An 18,639-nucleotide genomic window follows, 5' to 3' on the forward strand; every position below is an offset into this window, starting at 1 on the left:
GATAGGTTAAGCAAGCTTAAATGAGCAATGAGTAAAAACACAAAAGTGTGTAGACACCATTATTGAAGTAAAAAAGACACTGGAGAAACTCAGCAGGTCAAAGTGTACATTATATTGCAAAGATAAAGATACACAACCAACATTTTGGGCTTGAAACCTTCAAGATATGAACAAAATGTCAGCAGGTGCCTGAACAAGATGGTGGGGGAAAGTGTGCAACAAGCAGGAGGTAACAGGTGGATAAAGGGAGGGAGGGCACCCGAGCAAAAGGAGAGAGGGAGGGGGTGGATGACTATGAATGGAGTGGGAAGGCAAAGGAGAGATGGAGGAAAGGAGTCAGAGAGATGTGGAAGAGAGGGAGAACAGGAAGTAGGCTAGCAGAAACCAGAGAAGTAATGAGCAATAAGGCCCAAGATCTTTTTGATCCATATACAATACTATTTTGTACACAGTATTGAATTATCAAACAAACTATTAAACTTTACTGGAAATTATTAATTCAAATAGGGCAGTATTTGGTGTCATAGAGGATCAGTGTTCTGTAGAGGTCAAGATTAGTCCTTGAGCAGCACAGGAAAATGGAGCCTGTACTTCTCATCAACAATTCCGCTCCTATGATGACAAGGTGCCCTGTACACATCTTTCACTGTTCGCCTCACTCCCTGGACCAGTAGCCATGTACAGGCCTGACAGTCATTCCCAGTCCAGAGACGAGGGGACCCCAGTGCCACCTTCCATCAGCTCCACTTCCAGAAAAATAGCATCACAGGAATAGTACTATTCTCATTTACTTAACAACCCTATTCCCAGGATCAGACCTCCATTTCTGCCTCCCCAGGAGCCTCATTCTCCAGTTCTGAAGCCTGGATCATTAGCTCACTCCTCAGGTTCAGAGGTCCAGTATCCACCTTTCCAGCCCCTTCCCCCCCTCCTTGCCCTTTCCAGCCACTCCACCCCTTTGCCCTTTCCAGCTCCTTCCCCCCCTTGCCCTTTCCAGCCCTTCCCACCCTCCTTGCCCTTTCCAGCCCCTTTCCCCTCCCTCCTTGCCCTTTCCAGCCCCTTTCCCCCCCCCACATTGGCCTTTCCAGCCCCTCCCCCCCCACCTTGACCTTTCCAGCCCCTTCCACCCCCCCCTTGGCCTTTCCACCCCCCCCTTGGCCTTTCCAGCCCCCTTCCCCCCTCCTTGCCCTTTCCAGCCCCCTTCCCCCCTCTTTGCCCTTTCCAGCCCCCTTCCCCCCTCTTTGCCCTTTCCAGCCCCCTTCCCCCCTCTTTGCCCTTTCCAGCCCCCTTCCCCCCTCTTTGCCCTTTCCAGCCCCCTTCCCCCCTCTTTGCCCTTTCCAGCCCCCTTCCCCCCTCCTTGCCCTTTCCAGCCCCTTCCCCCTCCTTGCTCTTTCCAGCCCCTTCCCCCCTCCTTGCTCTTTCCAGCCCCTTTCCCCCCTCCTTGCTCTTTCCAGGCCCTTTCCCCCCCTCCTTGCTCTTTCCAGCCCCTTCCCCCCCTCCTTGCTCTTTCCAGCCCCTTCCCCCCCTTGCTCTTTCCAGCCCCTTCCCCCCTCCTTGCCCTTTTCAGCCCCTTCCCCCCTCCTTGCCCTTTCCAGCCCCTTCCCCCCTTGCCCTTTCCAGCCCCTTCCCCCCTTGCTCTTTCCAGCCCCTTCCCCCTCCTTGCTCTTTCCAGCCCCTTCCCCCCTCCTTGCTCTTTCCAGCCCCTTCCACCCCCCCTTGCTCTTTCCAGCCCCTTCCCCCTCCTTGCTCTTTCCAGCCCCTTCCCCCCTCCTTGCTCTTTCCAGCCCCTTCCACCCCCCCCTTGCTCTTTCCAGCCCCTTCCCCCCCCTTGCCCTTTCCAGCCCCTTCCCCCCTCCTTGCCCTTTCCAGCCCCTTCCCCCCTTGCTCTTTCCAGCCGCTTCCCCCCTTGCTCTTTCCAGCCCCTTCCCCCCTCCTTGCTCTTTCCAGCCCCTTCCCCCCTCCTTGCTCTTTCCAGCCCGTTCCCCCCTCCTTGCTCTTTCCAGCCCCTTCCCCCCCTTGCTCTTTCCAGTCCCTTCCCGCCTCCTTGCTCTTTCCAGCCCCTTCCCCCTCCTTGCTCTTTCCAGCCCCTTCCCCCCTCCTTGCTCTTTCCAGCCCCTTTCCCCCCTCCTTGCTCTTTCCAGCCCCTTCCCCCCTCCTTGCTCTTTCCAGCCCCTTCCACCCCCCCCTTGCTCTTTCCAGCCCCTTCCCCCCTCCTTACCCTTTCCAGCCCCTTCCCCCCTCCTTGCCCTTTCCAGCCCCTTCCCCCCTTGCTCTTTCCAGCCCCTTCCCCCCTTGCTCTTTCCAGCCCCTTCCCCCCTTGCTCTTTCCAGCCCCTTCCCCCCTTGCTCTTTCCAGCCCCTTCCCCCCCCCTTGCTCTTTCCAGCCCCTTCCCCCCTTGCTCTTTACAGCCCCTTCCCCCCTCCTTGCTCTTTCCAGCCCCTTCCCCCCTCCTTGCTCTTTCCAGCCCCTTCCCCCCTCCTTGCTCTTTCCAGCCCCTTCCCCCCTCCTTGCTCTTTCCAGCCCCTTCCCCCTTCCTTGCTCTTTCCAGCCCCTTTCCCCCCTCCTTGCTCTTTCCAGCCCCTTCCACCCCCCCTTGCTCTTTCCAGCCCCTTCCCCCCCTTGCTCTTTCCAGCCCCTTCCCCCTCCTTGCTCTTTCCAGCCCTTCCCCCCTCCTTGCTCTTTCCAGCCCCTTCCCCCTCCTTGCTCTTTCCAGCCCCTTCCCCCCCCTCCTTGCCCTTTCCAGCCCTTCCCCCCCTCCTTGCCCTTTCCAGCCCCTTTCCCCTCCCTCCTTGCCCTTTCCAGCCCCTTTCCCCCCCCCCACATTGGCCTTTCCAGTCCCTCCCCCCCCACCTTGACCTTTCCAGCCCCTTCCACCCCCCCCCCCCTTGGCCTTTCCAGCCCCCTTCCCCCCTCCTTGCCCTTTCCAGCCCCCTTCCCCCCTCTTTGCCCTTTCCAGCCCCCTTCCCCCCTCTTTGCCCTTTCCAGCCCCCTTCCCCCCTCTTTGCCCTTTCCAGCCCCCTTCCCCCCTCTTTGCCCTTTCCAGCCCCCTTCCCCTCTCCTTGCCCTTTCCAGCCCCTTCCCCCTCCTTGCTCTTTCCAGCCCCTTCCCCCCTCCTTGCTCTTTCCAGCCCCTTCCCCCCTCCTTGCTCTTTCCAGCCCCTTCCCCCCCTCCTTGCTCTTTCCAGCCCCTTCCCCCCCTTGCTCTTTCCAGCCCCTTCCCCCCTCCTTGTCCTTTTCAGCCCCTTCCCCCCTCCTTGCCCTTTCCAGCCCCTTCCCCCCTTGCCCTTTCCAGCCCCTTCCCCCCTTGCCCTTTCCAGCCCCTTCCCCCCTTGCTCTTTCCAGCTCCTTCCCCCTCCTTGCTCTTTCCAGCCCCTTCCACCCCCCCTTGCTCTTTCCAGTCCCTTCCCCCTCCTTGCTCTTTCCAGCCCCTTCCCCCCCTCCTTGCTCTTTCCAGCCCCTTCCACCCACCCCTTGCTCTTTCCAGCCCCTTCCCCCCTCTTTGCCCTTTCCAGCCCCCTTCCCCTCTCCTTGCCCTTTCCAGCCCCTTCCCCCTCCTTGCTCTTTCCAGCCCCTTCCCCCCTCCTTGCTCTTTCCAGCCCCTTTCCCCCCTCCTTGCTCTTTCCAGCCCCTTCCCCCCCTCCTTGCTCTTTCCAGCCCCTTTCCCCCCTCCTTGCTCTTTCCAGCCCCTTCCCCCCTCCTTGCCCTTTCCAGCCCCTTCCCCCCTTGCTCTTTCCAGCCCCTTCCCCCCTTGCTCTTTCCAGCCCCTTCCCCCCCTTGCTCTTTCCAGCCCCTTCCCCCCTCCTTGCTCTTTCCAGCCCCTTCCCCCCTCCTTGCTCTTTCCAGCCCCTTCCCCCCTCCTTGCTCTTTCCAGCCCCTTCCCCCCTCCTTGCTCTTTCCAGCCCCTTCCCCCCTCCTTGCTCTTTCCAGCCCCTTCCACCCCCCCCTTGCTCTTTCCAGCCCCTTCCCCCTTCCTTGCTCTTTCCAGCCCCTTTCCCCCCTCCTTGCTCTTTCCAGCCCCTTCCACCCCCCCTTGCTCTTTCCAGCCCCTTCCCCCCCTTGCTCTTTCCAGCCCCTTCCCCCTCCTTGCTCTTTCCAGCCCTTCCCCCCTTCCTTGCTCTTTCCAGCCCCTTCCCCCCTCCTTGCTCTTTCCAGCCCCTTCCCCCCTTGCTCTTTCTAGCCCCTTCCCCCCTTGCTCTTTCCAGCCCCTTCCCCCTCCTTGCTCTTTCCAGCCCCTTCCCCCCTCCTAGCTCTTTCCAGCCCCTTCCCCCCCTTGCTCTTTCCAGCCCCTTCCCCCTCCTTGCTCTTTCCAGCCCTTCCCCCCCTCCTTGCTCTTTCCAGCCCCTTCCCCCCTCCTTGCTCTTTCCAGCCCCTTCCCCCACCTCCTTGCACTTTCCAGCCCCTTCCCCCCCCTTACTCTTTCCACTCCCTGATCCAGAGCCAATATATTGTTGTTAGATAATCATTCACAAAGGCATATAGTAAATAAAACACTTGCTTCATTTCAGTTCACCAGATTGGCTGGGAATTGGTTAAAGAATCCTTACCATGTTACCATCTTTGATGGAAGACTTGAATTGCACTGGCTTTGGTAATGTTAATATTCCCTTAAGATAAAGATGAACTTTCTCTGTTGGTTTGTAGCGCAGATAGAAATCCTTAACCTGTGAAAGGGCGAGAAGACAAGTAATAGTTTGCTCAGTTTACTGCCAATCTAAAAACATGAACTTAATAGTAACTTACAACAGAAATGTTTTTATACCCTTTCTGGTTATATTTAAATAATTGTATGATTTTTAATGTTGATAAGGAATCAAGTTATACAGCCTTGGATTAAATCCAATCCGGATTCTTTCTGACCCCAATCCCTCTTCAGGATTAAGAAAATTTCAGAAACAGAAAAACTTTGCTCAAAATGAATTCCAGCTTATTCCATATTGCAACGGCCTCCTTCTCCGTTAGAGATCGGTCATTTCCATTTTAATTTTCACAATGTAGCATTGTAGAAGCCACTTCCAACCCATGAAACCTGTGATACTCAATTAACCTGCCAACCCCAAACGTTCTGGAGGATAGGAGGGGAACTGGAGCAGCCTGAGTAAAGTCCATGTGGGCCATGGGGAGGAATGTACAAACTCCCTGCAGGGAAACCCAGGCCGCTGACTCTGTAATAGCATTGCACTAACCGCTGTACTCTCTGTGCCACCACAGTTCGTTAAGTAGCTGGTGGTTGCACAAAAAAACAAAGTTTGTACACCACAAATGAACAGCTGCTGTCTGTGTCCCAAATCAAGAATAAAGCTACGCAAAGTAATATTGCATTGATTGAAACTTTGCTGTCTGCATTACAAAACCCACAGGTTCCAATATTGAGAAATACAAACTGATTGCATAACGTAAGGATACATCAATTCCAGGGGCATTATGAAACAAATAGCAGTGGAGAAATGTAGGTGGAATCAAGGAAAACTGAATTCAAGGCTGGTTTCTCTCCACACAGAGTGGTTTCGTAAGAATGGAGACTTTGTTCAGCTAGAAGTAGTCATCCCGAGGTACACAAAGAAGGAACAAAACAAGGCTCCAGTTTGCACAGAACCTGGTTAGAACTCACCTGTACCACAGTGATCCAAATTTGTTCCACTTCTGGTCTGTAACTAAGTTTCAAATTGAGCTTTCCACATTCATCAGGATGTCCATCTGGAGATAATAATTTCAAAAAGGTTTCAATTTGGAAGCCAAAGTGCATCATAGCTTAGGGGATGTTTACGTCTGGGGAAACTGGAACACCCTTACATTCTCCACCTTTGTATGCATTTTACGAAGGCGCTTATGGGATAGGGAATTAATTGGGCGGTCAGCATTTAACCCCCGTTCAAGTGCCTGAGCTTTGGAGGCAATCAAGAGTCAACCATATTTGTGGATCTCAGAACAAGCAAGGAGAGCCAATTTCCTCCCCTGACAGGATATCACCAAATCAAACAGGGGTCACTGTGATCCATCTGAAGATAGGAGCTTCTCCGAGAAACTAATCAGCTCCTTGGCACGATACAAGCAACATTTTGGAAACCCAGATCCAGCAATGGAGAATGGTGTCAACGTGTGGCACGCGAGGCCAATCAGCCCTTCACTTCCGTGCCAGTTTTTAAAAAATTTTCAAGAACTCTCACCTTCACTGAGGGAGAAGCTTCATATTCTAGTTTTTCTTTAAACATCTTTCATTTGGCTTCAGTCTATGGAGCTATTGGTGGGAAACTATAGATTATCTACTCCACTGAGAATAATATTACGTATTATATAATGGCAGGTTTCCAGTTTACAAATTTGGAAGTCCAGAATCCAGTTGCAGAGAGATGATCAAGAGGAAAAAGGAAACGCGCACAAACTTTAGAAAGCAAATATCAGGAAGGAATCATGAGAATGTTATTGTAGCTAAGAAGGAATTTAAGAAAGGACTTAAGGAGAGCACGGGTCATAAGTTGAGGGTTGGTGCCAAAACTTTAGGAGTAATACAAGAGGAAGCTTCTTCACTCAGAGAGTGGTGGCTGAGGGGAATGATCTACCAGAAGAGGTGGTTGCGGCAGGGTCAATTCTGTCAAGGCAAATAGCGCCTTTGGAAGACTACACAAAAGAGTCTGGAAAAACAACCAACTGAAAAACCTCACAAAGATAAGCGTATACAGAGCCGTTGTCATACCCACACTCCTGTTCGGCTCCGAATCATGGGTCCTCTACCGGCACCACCTAAGGCTCCTAGAACGCTTCCACCAGCGTTGTCTCCGCTCCATCCTCAACATCCATTGGAGCGCTTTCATCCCTAACGTCGAAGTACTCGAGATGGCAGAGGTCGACAGCATCGAATCCACGCTGCTGAAGATCCAGCTGCGCTGGATGGGTCACGTCTCCAGAATGGAGGACCATCGCCTTCCCAAGATCGTGTTATATGGCGAGCTCTCCACTGGCCACCGTGACAGAGGTGCACCAAAGAAAAGGTACAAGGACTGCCTAAAAAAATCTCTTGGTGCCTGCCACATTGACCACCGCCAGTGGGCTGATAACGCCTCAAACTGTGCATCTTGGCGCCTCACAGTTTGGTGGGCAGCAACCGCAGAAGACCGCAGAGCCCACCTCACTGACAAAAGGCAAAGGAGGAAAATCCCAACACCCAACCCCAACCCACCAATTTTCCCCTGCAACCGCTGCAACCGTGTCTGCCTGTCCCGCATCGGACTTGTCAGCCACAAACGAGCCTGCAGCTGACGTGGACTTTTTACCCCCTCCATAAATCTTCGTCCGCGAAGCCAAGCCAAAGAGATGAGTACATGGATGTGAGGGGGTTGGAGGGTTATAGGCATGGGAGTGGGTAGGTGAAACTAGTGGTTTCATGTAAATCAGTGCGGACTAGAAGGGCCGATTATGGCCTGTTTCCGTACTGCAAATTGTTATATGGTTATGGTTGTTATATGGAGAAAGAAATTTAACCACATGCGCTTGTTCCTTCAAGGAAATTGGAGGATGTGGGGAAGAAACAGCTTCTGTCTTTCTCCCAGTTGGGTCGGTTTAGTAACAATCCACTCGAATGACTCAGGTTTTGCCATGTTCAGGATCAGCATTAATCATCTGCCACTCCTTTTAAAATTAAAATAGTGACCAACGTCATTATTTATTTTGAACATTCCAGGAATCCATTTGTCACTTATATAAGTCAAGAGCTCATCAACGTATGTTGGCCACTCAAAGTACATTGTGTGGACTGAAGGGCATCAAACCGAGCCAGCAGAGATCTAAATGAAGAGAGTGTGTTGGCTGGAGTCAACTAGCCCATTTGCCTGGATAAGCCTTGTTGATATGCACACATGAGAAGCAGGTGCCTGAACGCTTACTGGTACGAAACACAAACAAAGAATCCATGCTATACCACCATCCAAATTTGTTTGAAATTCTCCCCAAAATAGACAGAGATGGAGCAATTCCCAAAACCATTGCTCACCTAGACTGCGGGTGCTTCCCAAGGAATCCCTCAAAGAGGACGCAGTGCTGTTGATACTGGATGTCGAACTGAGTCTCTGTGTATAGAAAGGAATAGAAGGTCACATGAAGGTAGGAATAGACAAGGGCAATTCAACTCTTCAAGTCAACCTCCCTCCTATTGTCTCAGGAAAGCTGGTAGCATGCGAAAAGGACCCATTGCACATCGGTCACACTCTCTTCTCCCTTTTTCAGGCACAAGACCCACAAGCTTGAAAACACGAACCTCCAGATTTAAAGTGATTCCTTTCCACTGTTATCAGACACTTAAAATGGATATCACACTGGAAAAAGATGGCGTCCTTGTACTGTTTTTAACTTTTTTCCATACCTAACACTATCTAGAACACAGGCCCTTCAGCCCTCATTGTTATGCCGACATATATATTCCTACCAAAAAAACCCTAAGCTCTTCCTACTTTGTAAGCTTCTATTTTCCTTCTATTCATGTGCCATTCTAAGAGTCTCTTAAATGCCCCTAATGCTTCAGCCTCCACTACCATTACTTCTGGCAGTGCTTTCCAGGCACCCACGTCTGTGTTTAAAAAAAAAATTACCCCTGATGTCTCCCCTAAACTTTCCTCCCCTCACTTTATACAGATGTCCTCTGGTGTTTGCTACTCCTGCCCTGGGAAAAAGTTGCTGGCTGATAACCTTATCTATGGCTCTCCGAATCTTGTAGACCTCTATTGTCACCTTTCATCCTTCTATGTTCTGCTACATTGTCTCATAAGACTTATTTTCCAATCCTGACAAATCTCCTCTACACCCTCTTATGTACTTTTCTCAATACCCTAGGATATTTTACTTATTGAAAAACTATTCCCCATATAAGTCATGATTTATTTGTTATTATTGCACTACCTGCTGTATGACCCGCCTGGGGAGTGCGCAAAGGAAGGTATTTGCTGTAGGTTGATAAGTGTGACAACAAACAAGTCTAAAGTAGAAAGCTAATGAATTGTTGCCTATTATGGAGAGGTGCCAGCATCTGTAGTGACCAAAAGCCCCTTTCACACTTGCAAGCGATCCCAGGAATTAACTGCCAATCGGCCTTCAAAGTGTTTAGTGTGAAAGCAAAATCAGCTCAACACCAGTCTCAGATGATGCCATCTCACGCCGGGGATTGACTGCCCCGACACTTAGTACAATCCCTGTCATTGCAGGCGCCGGTGTTGCATCAGGCAAGTGTGAAAGGGGTAATTGCACTGTGGGATTGAAATGACCCAGGTTTTTGCATGAGTGCAGGAAAGTGAAGGAAGAAGATTTAAATGAAGGTATAAACTTTGCTATGGGGAAGTCACAACAGGAGAGAGATAGAAAGAGGAAATAAATAGCAATAAAGGACATGGGAAAATTGGTTGCTCTATAATGCAAAATTTAAAGACCGTGGAGAAAAAAAATGGCCTATGAATGCTCCGTGCATGCAGCCCTTTCTCTGTCGCATAGAATTCTGGGAGGGCAGGTCCACCATCGCTTCCATCCCCCCCCCCCCACAGTATTTATAAATTGTACATGATAGCGCTACCAACTTTGTCACCCGTTTAAAAATTGTCCACTATTGCTATTTATTTCTTGCACTTCCTCACGGTCCCTTATAAAGGTTTATATAGGTCGGCACAACAACAACAGGGGTTGAAGGGCTCATACTGTGCTCTACATAAAGTTTAATTATGTAATAATTAGTCATGATTAATTTTGTTTGAATACAAGATCATAATACATTGATCAGGATTTAGGGCAGGTCTGCCATCGCTTGATACATCTTGACATCACTGGTAGAAGGTAGAACAGTCCTAACCCTGGGGATGGCTCCTTGCCAGTGTGAAAGCATTCAGTGTCCCAGTTAGGAGTGGTCAAGTGTGAAAAGCCAAACCCCCATTCCTATCCCAGGACACTGAACGGCCAATTTAGTGGGATGCAAGTGTGAAAGGGACTAATAATTCTTAACTACAACAGAGGTAGAAGGGGCTGGAACATTTAAAAATCCCTTTGAAGTTCACTGTTGCAAATTAGAACATGACAAATATTGAATAGCAGGAAAAGGCTGTTACCTAAAACAAGATTTAAGATTAAGATTCAAGTTATTGTCATGTACAATAATGAAGCGTCATATTACACAAAGTTGCTTTAGCCTGCTGTAAGGCAGACAGATTTGCCATCGGCAGAAATTGCCTGAACTGCCTCTTACAGTCAGGGAGAGAGAAAAGCAAAAGAGAGTTCTCCCCAGACTCACCAAGTGTCCGCCTCCAGGGCTCCCGTAGCCCTTGTGGCCACACAGAGTCCAGTCCAAATCATCGGCAACCTGAACTCCACACTTGAGCCACTGGTACCATTAAGGAACCCTTCGAATGCCCTCAGCACTCTCTCGCATCCCTGTTCAGATACCTGGTACCCCTTCAGCCAGTTGCGAGCCAGTCACTAGCAGCTTCCGTAGGTTTCTCGCCTCAAGTTGCCAGTAGCCCGCTGCCTGTGTGATTCTTTCAGTCATAGAACCCCTCACTGGTCTGTTGCTGTGGTCACCATCCTATGGGTCATCTCCTCTGCTTCTCCTTCTCAGACTGGGGGGGGGGGGGGGTGGAAACAGGACGGTGGTCTCCCTGTTTTCTGTGCCAGTCCTCTGCTTCCCTGTCACCTGCAAGATCTCATGGAAGCTGCTGATCATAGGCGCTGCCATCTTGGGGCCAGACCCCACGATCATAGGAAGCTACTGTTGGCTCCTTTAGCGGATAGTTAAAATCCTGTATGGAACTGACAGCAGTTGAACTAGTCTCGAGCATCTCATCAAACACACACAAGTAGCTTTACAAGAGAGGTGTGCGAGGCAGAAATTCCCAAGCTTATTTAGGAACTGCAACTTTATTGCATTTATTTAGCCCCTTTCATGACCTCAGGGTGGTCTACTGCACTTTATAAGCAGGCGAGTAATTTCTGATTCAAGAGAATGCAGATGGAGAAATAATGGAGGACAAAAAGAGCTGCTGGGGAAATTCAGCAGGTTGAGCAGCATCTGGTTGGTCGACAGTTTTCAAGTCTCTTACCATGAGATAAAGAACCAGCTTCCCTTCCCGCACTTGCATAAACTTCTATGTGGTCATTCCTCAGCCTCCGCTTCTCCAGCCTTTCGTTGCAAGGCAAGCTTTCCAATCCAGGCCACATCCCTGTAGCACTCTTCCGCACCATCTCAAGGTTAATCATGCATTTCCCCAGACAATATCACTCCCATTGCTGCTTAACCAAAAGTTTGCGTATGTGGAGTACAACGTTCCTGCTCCATTACACAACGCCTCTGCCAAAGGAGGCAAATCAGAGAACTAAATACCTGCACCTCGACATCCCTGTCCTGTAGCCCTCTCCATGGCCCTTCCATTCTGTGGCCGACCTGCCCTGGTTTAACTTCTCAAGGGGCATCACATTACACTTGTTAGAGTTAAGTTCATTTTCCTGGCCCTTTTCCTCATTTGATCCTGACCCTTCTTTGTTGTCATCTCTAAACATACAACCACCTCAGCTGCATTTTCAACTAAATCATCAATATAGATGAGAAACAGTATCTACTGGTCATACCCTTCCAATGAGGAACACAACTTTTTGCTCCCAGCAAGCCTGCACCTACTTTTAATGCCCAATCACAGTATTCAAATCCAACTCTAATCCAAATTTATGCTGATGCTCTGGTTAAAATGAATCCATAATTGGTCAGGATATCCACAGCATAAAATGGGTAAAAGATAAGAAGTGCAGGTCATATTGTTAGTGGGAATGATTCACCGTGATCCAAGGTCAAAGTCAGCCACTTTCAATCCTTGGAGGTTCTGTGGCATCTCCAACTATTCCAGCCCAGAGGTTCACCATCAGTGACCTGGCCTCCGAATGAAAGCATCTCTTAGCTGCTTGGAGCAAAGAGAGAAAAGCAGGTCCAGGCAGCATCTGTGGAGTGAAATGGGTTGGTTGGAAATGTTTCAGGTTGGGACACTTTAATCAGAGACCAATTCTAACCTTTGGACGTCAATGCAAACATGTCAAAAAATTCTTCCAGGAACCCTTCCTCCATTGCCTCATCCACACTTCTTTCTCAGACAAAAAATCCTGGCCCCCACCCCCATACCAATGATTCTTTTGCTCAACTCCAACACTCCTCAGGAACTGGCTCCCCTCTCCTATCAATAAGTTTCCTGTTCTTGACCTTTTTGTCTCTAGTGGCTGATGGGATATGATCTGCCTGGATGTCTCCACCCCTCACTCACCATCAGCACTGGCAGATTGGTGATGGACCATCCAATCCTTTTGATTAATTATTATGACTAAGTGAAAATGGACTGATCGCTTGTGAATGAATCTCCTCCCCAACTCAATTATTTTCCTCTTCCTGCTTGCTGTAGCATGATGTGTAATTGGCAAACTGCGTCCCCCTTCAAATCATGATCCACTGCTCAAAGTGAAGGACTTTGCAAATCTGGATTAACATTTTCTTTACAACTTTTCAAATATTTCAAGGTTACCAATAACAACATTTCTATTTCATTTCCAGATTTCATGACTTGGAATGCCCCAGGAGAACCAAATTCAAATTTCCAAAGCCTTGACTTTTGGTTCACCATTCCAGCAAAACAACCTTGATATCACCATACCCTAGACATCAAGACAAACTCAATATCAACATGAACCAAGGATTAGATAGGGTAGAAATAGAGGCCATAATTTAGTCATTTAGTGAAACCAAGCATGCTAGGGCATCTGAGTAAAGAATGAGGAACAGGTGGAACTCAGCAGGTCAGGCATCATCCATGGCTAGACTGGGTCGACTTTTCAGATTATAGAGACTAAAGTAGGCAGGGGTTATATCAAGGAAAGAAAAATGGGGGGGGAGGGAAGGATGCTGGGGAGGGGCTGAGAGGTGGTGGGATATTGGACAGAAGGGGAGAGACCAACTTTCCCCCCATTCCCCCTTCCAGAGATTTTTTTCATCTACGTGCTGCACTGCCACATATTTCAGAGAGTGATAAGAGGGTGGAACAAGAAAAACAACAGTTGAAGGTAAGGAAAAGGCAGGGGTTACCTAAAATTAGGGAACAAAATGATGATCGTGCCATTGGGTTGAAGACAGTCGAGGAGGATTGTGATGCATTATTCCTCAAGTTGACTCACCTCACCCTGGCCACGAATGAAGCTGAAAATAGAAATGTCTGCGTAGGAATGAAGGGAACTGAAATGGTTGGCTACTTAAGAGTTCAAGCTTAGACCCACAGACAAGTATTTAGCTAGGACATTTAGCTGTCTGCTGTTTTTGCTAAATTTCATTTTGTTTTCAAAAAGAAATGTTACTCCAACCAAAAAGGTTGAGAAGTTTTGGGAAGATCTGAATCAGGTATTAAATAAAATCACAAAAAGTAACATACCAAAAAATCCAGAGATCTTTCTTCTAAGTAATACAAGAAGTCAAAAACTTGGCCTCGATTTGGATGGAGCACAAAAAAGATTTATTGTGATAGCCTTAGCTGTAGCAAAAAAATGTATAATGTCAACCTGGAAATCAGAAGAGAGCCTGAGAGTACAGCAATGGTACATAGAAATTAATAAATGTATTCCATTGGAAAAAATAACATATAATTTAAGAAATAACATCACAGTATTCGAACAAATTTGGGAACTGTACATGGAACACAACAGAGAGGGCCTACCGCGGACCTCCACCCCGTAAAATGACAGAATGAGAAGATGACGAAATGGACTGACCCAGTGTGTAAAAGTAGATGACACAAATTTGTTATTTATTTTCATTGTGTGACAACATTGTTTAATGGGTTTAATGTATCGTGCATGCTGAACATTGAGAGGGTGGGGGGGGTGAAGGAGGGAGGGAAGGGAGGGGGAAAAAGGGGAGAAAATGACACTGTGTATATTCATGAGGGAAATGTTTATGTGTATTTTGGTCAATATGGTTCATGGTGTGAAAATTTTTAAAAATAAAAAAAGAACAAAAAGGTTTAATCGGGGAACATTTAAGCACAATGGCAACTTTCTCTTTTGCAGCTAAGAGATTTACTGAATGGAATTATCCAAGAAAATAATGGAGAGGACACGTCTCTCATTTGAGTCAAATAAATCCTTCCCCGTCTGTGAAGCTGTGTCAAATTATGACTAAAAATTCAAACATCAGAAATAGAATAATTGTGGCTGCACAAGAAGGAAATTTGATCAAAGATGCAATTTCCTGATGGGCTTTTTAAAGAAAAAAAGTTTTCAACGAATGTCAGTTCTCATTTCCAAAACAGACACTGAAAGACGAACTTGTTCGCTTTCCCTTAAAAATAAATCCGAAACTACAGTCCGCTGGGTAGTATTGACCCCTCTCGTTCAGGTCATTCCATAGAGTCAAAAGAAATATGGTACGAGGGTGTGCTGACCCATCAGAGGAGTCACCTTTCCAATGCAACGTTAAACTGGAAGCTATGAACCCGTCTGCCCCGATGAGCCATTAAATTAAAGCTATGTCTTTTGTCTCACAAATAAATTCCCACCCCCACTGCAACAGAGACAGGCAGGAACGTTCTCCTTAATATTCTGGTCAGCATCTATCTGCTCTGGCAACACCACAATAAAAATGGACACCAGTTTATCAGAGCACGTTCACAAGTAGGAACTTGGGCACAAAAGAGAATCACAGTTAGCACAACCGGTTACAGCGCCAGCAACCCGGGTTCGAACCCGCCACTACCTGAGGAGTTTGTACAGTGTGGATTTCCTCCAGGTGCGCCAGTTTCCTCCTGCCCTAGGTTAATTGGGTCATTTGGGTGGCACGGGCTTGTGGGCAGGAAGGGCCTGCTACCATGCTGTATGTCTAATTTTTTTAATTAAAAATTAATTGCTGCCCTACAACATTAACTACACTTCAGAGAGGGTTGGGGGCATGGAACGAGCTGTTGTCTGAAGTGGTGACGGGAGGGGCAATGCTATTGCCAATCATTTCCCTCTCCTTTTAAACTGAAATAGCTGAGCCCTGCTCCATTTTACAGATAAACGACTCATGTGCTTTGGATCTAAACCATTGTTCAAAACTCTGGCTGGCACCAGAAAAGTAACTGGAGAATTTCCAAAGTGTGTTTTTTTTTTAAATCAAAACATCTGACAAAGACATTTGCTGCCATTCGTTGGCTCACGTCATTCCATTGCCACAAGGCATGCGCGACAGCAACTCCCAAAGGCATTGAAGCAGACAGGCAAAGTCACAGTGAAAATAAATCCCTTCCCCGTCGACATTGTGAGAATACCTACAGGAGCACGCACACCCTACAGCTATCCAAAACTTGAACACCCTCCACGTGGGAAGACCCAGCTCACCAAGACAATATCCACAATGGAGTAGTAGTCCCAGGGCGTGAGAACCCTCACCACAGGAACTGCAATGGATGAAGGAGGGTCGACATTTCAGCAGAAGTGCTGTTGAAATCTTCGTTATTTGACCCACCTCATGACAAAAGGCAAAGGAGGAAAAACCCAACACCCAACCCCAACCAACCAATTTTCCCCTGCAACCGCTGCAACCGTGTCTGCCTGTCCCGCATCGGACTTGTCATCCACAAACGAGCCTGCAGCTGACGTGGACTTTTACCCCTTCCATAAATCTTCGTCCGCGAAGCCAAGCCAAAGAAGAAACACTGCTGCATGGAGCCAACCACTAATCTTCAGGGAAATTTCTCAACTCCGCTGAGCAGCCAAACTTTAAACAAACGGGTCTTGAACTTGCAAGTGTCCAGTTGTGATTTTGAGACAAATACTATTTGAGAAGCACTTGGACATATATCAGCATCCAGTCTGCTGCATTTGAAGGATCAGTCTACGCTAACAGAGGTGAAGGGAAATGCAGTGTCATAACTCCTGTAGCCTCTGCCTCATAGCAACGGGGCCACCACCCTGACCTCAGGTGCTGTCCGACTGGAATTTGTGCATTCTCTGAGCGCGTAGAGATCCTTCCAGATCCCAATGATGTGTGGGACTGTACCCTAATTGGCCCCACTACATTGGAGATTCTGGGAGGAGTAGTGAGAATGTGGAGAGAACAATTTTTAAATTTAGACATACTGCACGACAACAAGTCCTTTTGGCCCACAAGCCCAGGCTGCCCAATTACATCAAACTAACTTACAACCCCAGTATGTTTTGACTGGTGAGAGGAAATTGGAGCATCCAGTGAAAACCCCTGAAGAAAAGAGATCATGTTACAGACAGCGCCAGATTCAAACTCCGTTCATTGGCATTGCACTAACCGTTATGCTTTACCATGCCACCATAGAAATGGGATTCATAAAAGATCAGTGGTTGATGGTCACTTAATATGTGGAAAGCATCAAATCCCCACAGCCCCATCCTGAAAGTCTACATCTGGTAACAAATGCTACAATGAAGGAGAGTGGAAAGGTTTGGGTAAATTTCCAGTCAGGCTTGGCAACAACATTGCAGCAAGGTGAAACTTGTGTAACCATCCTCCACTTGCAAAATATGCAAAAAGAACCCTGCTTTTATGGGAAGAAGTTCACAGTTCTAGTTCAATTGTATTCTGAGCAAATGGGCTGTGCAATCTTTTACCATGGGTGGACCAGATGAACGGTGGGCGGCCACACTGGTGCCATCGCAAATGAAATAAATACTGAAACACAGATATTATGTAATTTTAAGTTTTCAATTGTCTCTGCTTGATATGCAATGTATGAACATAACTGACAATAGTTTACCAAAAAAACAATCTACAGAAAAAGTTCAAACAACGAGATCAACCATATTTCTTCCACAAAAAAAACTAGAGTGATGCATTTCAGGTCAGGGAAGGCATCTTCATATCTGCACTTGATCTCAATCTCCTGCTTTTATTTAATTTCTCCTGCCCGCTAAGGTGTGTTTTAAACTACGAGTATGGGTGGGTAAATCCCGTTTCGGAGAGAACGAAATTTGCTTTGTGCTAAATGAATTTTGCTTGCAGCTGGAGTTGGATGAAGGAACATCACAGTGTCCCACACATTGGCTTTGCACCTTTTTGAGTGGCTCAGGGGAGCGAGGAGAGGGGAAGTGGGGAGCAGCGGCGCTTCAGGGCTGTTCTGAAAGGTTGGCCCCATTGGTGGCCTGGCTCCACATTCACCGGTGAGTGAGTGGCCTGGGGACCAGATGTGGGACAGTTGGCTTCTGATGCGCAGCTGATCTCAGGCCCATCTTGAGGGTGAAGCGTGTTCCCGGGAGTGCCATAGTGAGTTATTTTTCCAGGGGCAGAAAGTGATGCGGTTGATAATCAATACCTGGTTTTAACGATGTGCAGAGACTTCAATGAATGGTCCATGTGAATGCAGTCAATTCACTGCCCAGTTCATGATACCAAAGCCACAGGCAGCATTTATAAAGTATTTCCTTTACTGAGGAGCGTTTTATCCACGCGCAGAGCCCCCCGGACCATCGATGACAAGGGCCAACAGTTCGGTATGGTGAACTGGAGCAGTTGAGGGTGATCAGGCAAACTCATTGGGTTGCGAGCCAATTAAGTTGGGATTGCGGGCTGGACGAGGCCCATAGGTTTCCTGCCCCTGCTATGGATGATTTGTGAGAGGTGGCATGAATTATACGCCCAACCCCCAAGTTTTATGTTCAGAAGCTAATAGATAACACAGCTCCTAAAGCAGGGATCCAAATTCTAGCAAACTTAAAAGTACCTCACGACTGGTTTGACCCTCAGAAAAGAGTTACCAGCTGTGCAAGTCTGCAAGGTACACCTCTTCACACAGAATTAGCCTTTTGCACTAGAACACCGGCGAAGCTGCGGCCCTCTATTTTTGGCAATAGATTTTAACAAGGTCCTCAAGTTTGATTGCTGAACTCTGATGTAGACACTTACTTGAGACTGATGGATGCTTGAGAGATCAAACATGGAACTGCTTAAACCAGGTGAGTTACTCAATTTCGGGCTTCTCAAATCCGCTGCTGCAATAAGAGGAGCACATTTGACTTGGTAAGAAAAGGTAACCAGATTGGTTTTTTTTTTTAAACCACAACTATATGCAACTAGAGTTAAATAAGCAAGTCTGCAGATGCTGGGGTCTAGTGCAATGTATAAATGTGCTGGAAAAACTCAGCAGGTCACGCGGTGTTCATAGGAAGTAAAGGGTGACCAACAGATTCGGGCCGGGGCCCTTTTCCAGGGCATATGTAACTGGCCCTTTCTGTTGCCTTTAAACAGTCCTCCTGAAATGAACAGCTGAGTATAATTTTTCTTTATAATTAGATGGCTAAGTGAAACACCCCAAATGTCCAGTCGCCCTTACATAATCAACAATTAATTCTTGAGCACAGGGAAGTTGATTTATACAGATGCCACTTCTCATGAACCAACTTTGGAAGTGTGACGCACGGATTATTTAAAGTTATTCTAATCAACTTGCATTTGTTTTGAACAGCATATACCAACCAATCATGTTTGTGTAAATGGCCCCCAATTACTGACCACAAAGGTTGGGTGCTAACCAAATTAGACTCTTCCACTCTTTATGAACCTTCCTTGGCTCTGCAAAAGTAGCTACTTGTATCCTGGTTAGCTGTATGAGGAAGTTGGTGGGTGGTGCTGGAAGTCAACTGCCTT

The 18,639-nt window shown here is 47.8% G+C and overlaps 1 protein-coding gene across 2 annotated transcripts in view; it reads right to left on the reverse strand.

Moving 5' to 3' along the window:
• The window catches only part of LOC138753286 (tandem C2 domains nuclear protein), a 96,748-nt gene that overhangs the window by 20,845 nt on the left and 57,264 nt on the right, over window positions 1-18,639 (reverse strand). For both annotated transcript variants that reach the window (XM_069916111.1, XM_069916110.1), the window contains exons 6-9: window positions 17,899-17,984; window positions 7,984-8,059; window positions 5,608-5,693; window positions 4,544-4,660 (exon numbers count right to left, since the gene is read on the reverse strand). In XM_069916111.1, the coding sequence (XP_069772212.1) occupies window positions 4,544-4,660; window positions 5,608-5,693; window positions 7,984-8,059; window positions 17,899-17,984 (365 nt within the window). The remainder of the gene's footprint in view (window positions 1-4,543; window positions 4,661-5,607; window positions 5,694-7,983; window positions 8,060-17,898; window positions 17,985-18,639) is intronic.

Source organism: Narcine bancroftii, chromosome 2 (genome assembly GCF_036971445.1).
Source record: "Narcine bancroftii isolate sNarBan1 chromosome 2, sNarBan1.hap1, whole genome shotgun sequence".
NCBI classification, from domain to species: domain Eukaryota; kingdom Metazoa; phylum Chordata; class Chondrichthyes; order Torpediniformes; family Narcinidae; genus Narcine; species Narcine bancroftii.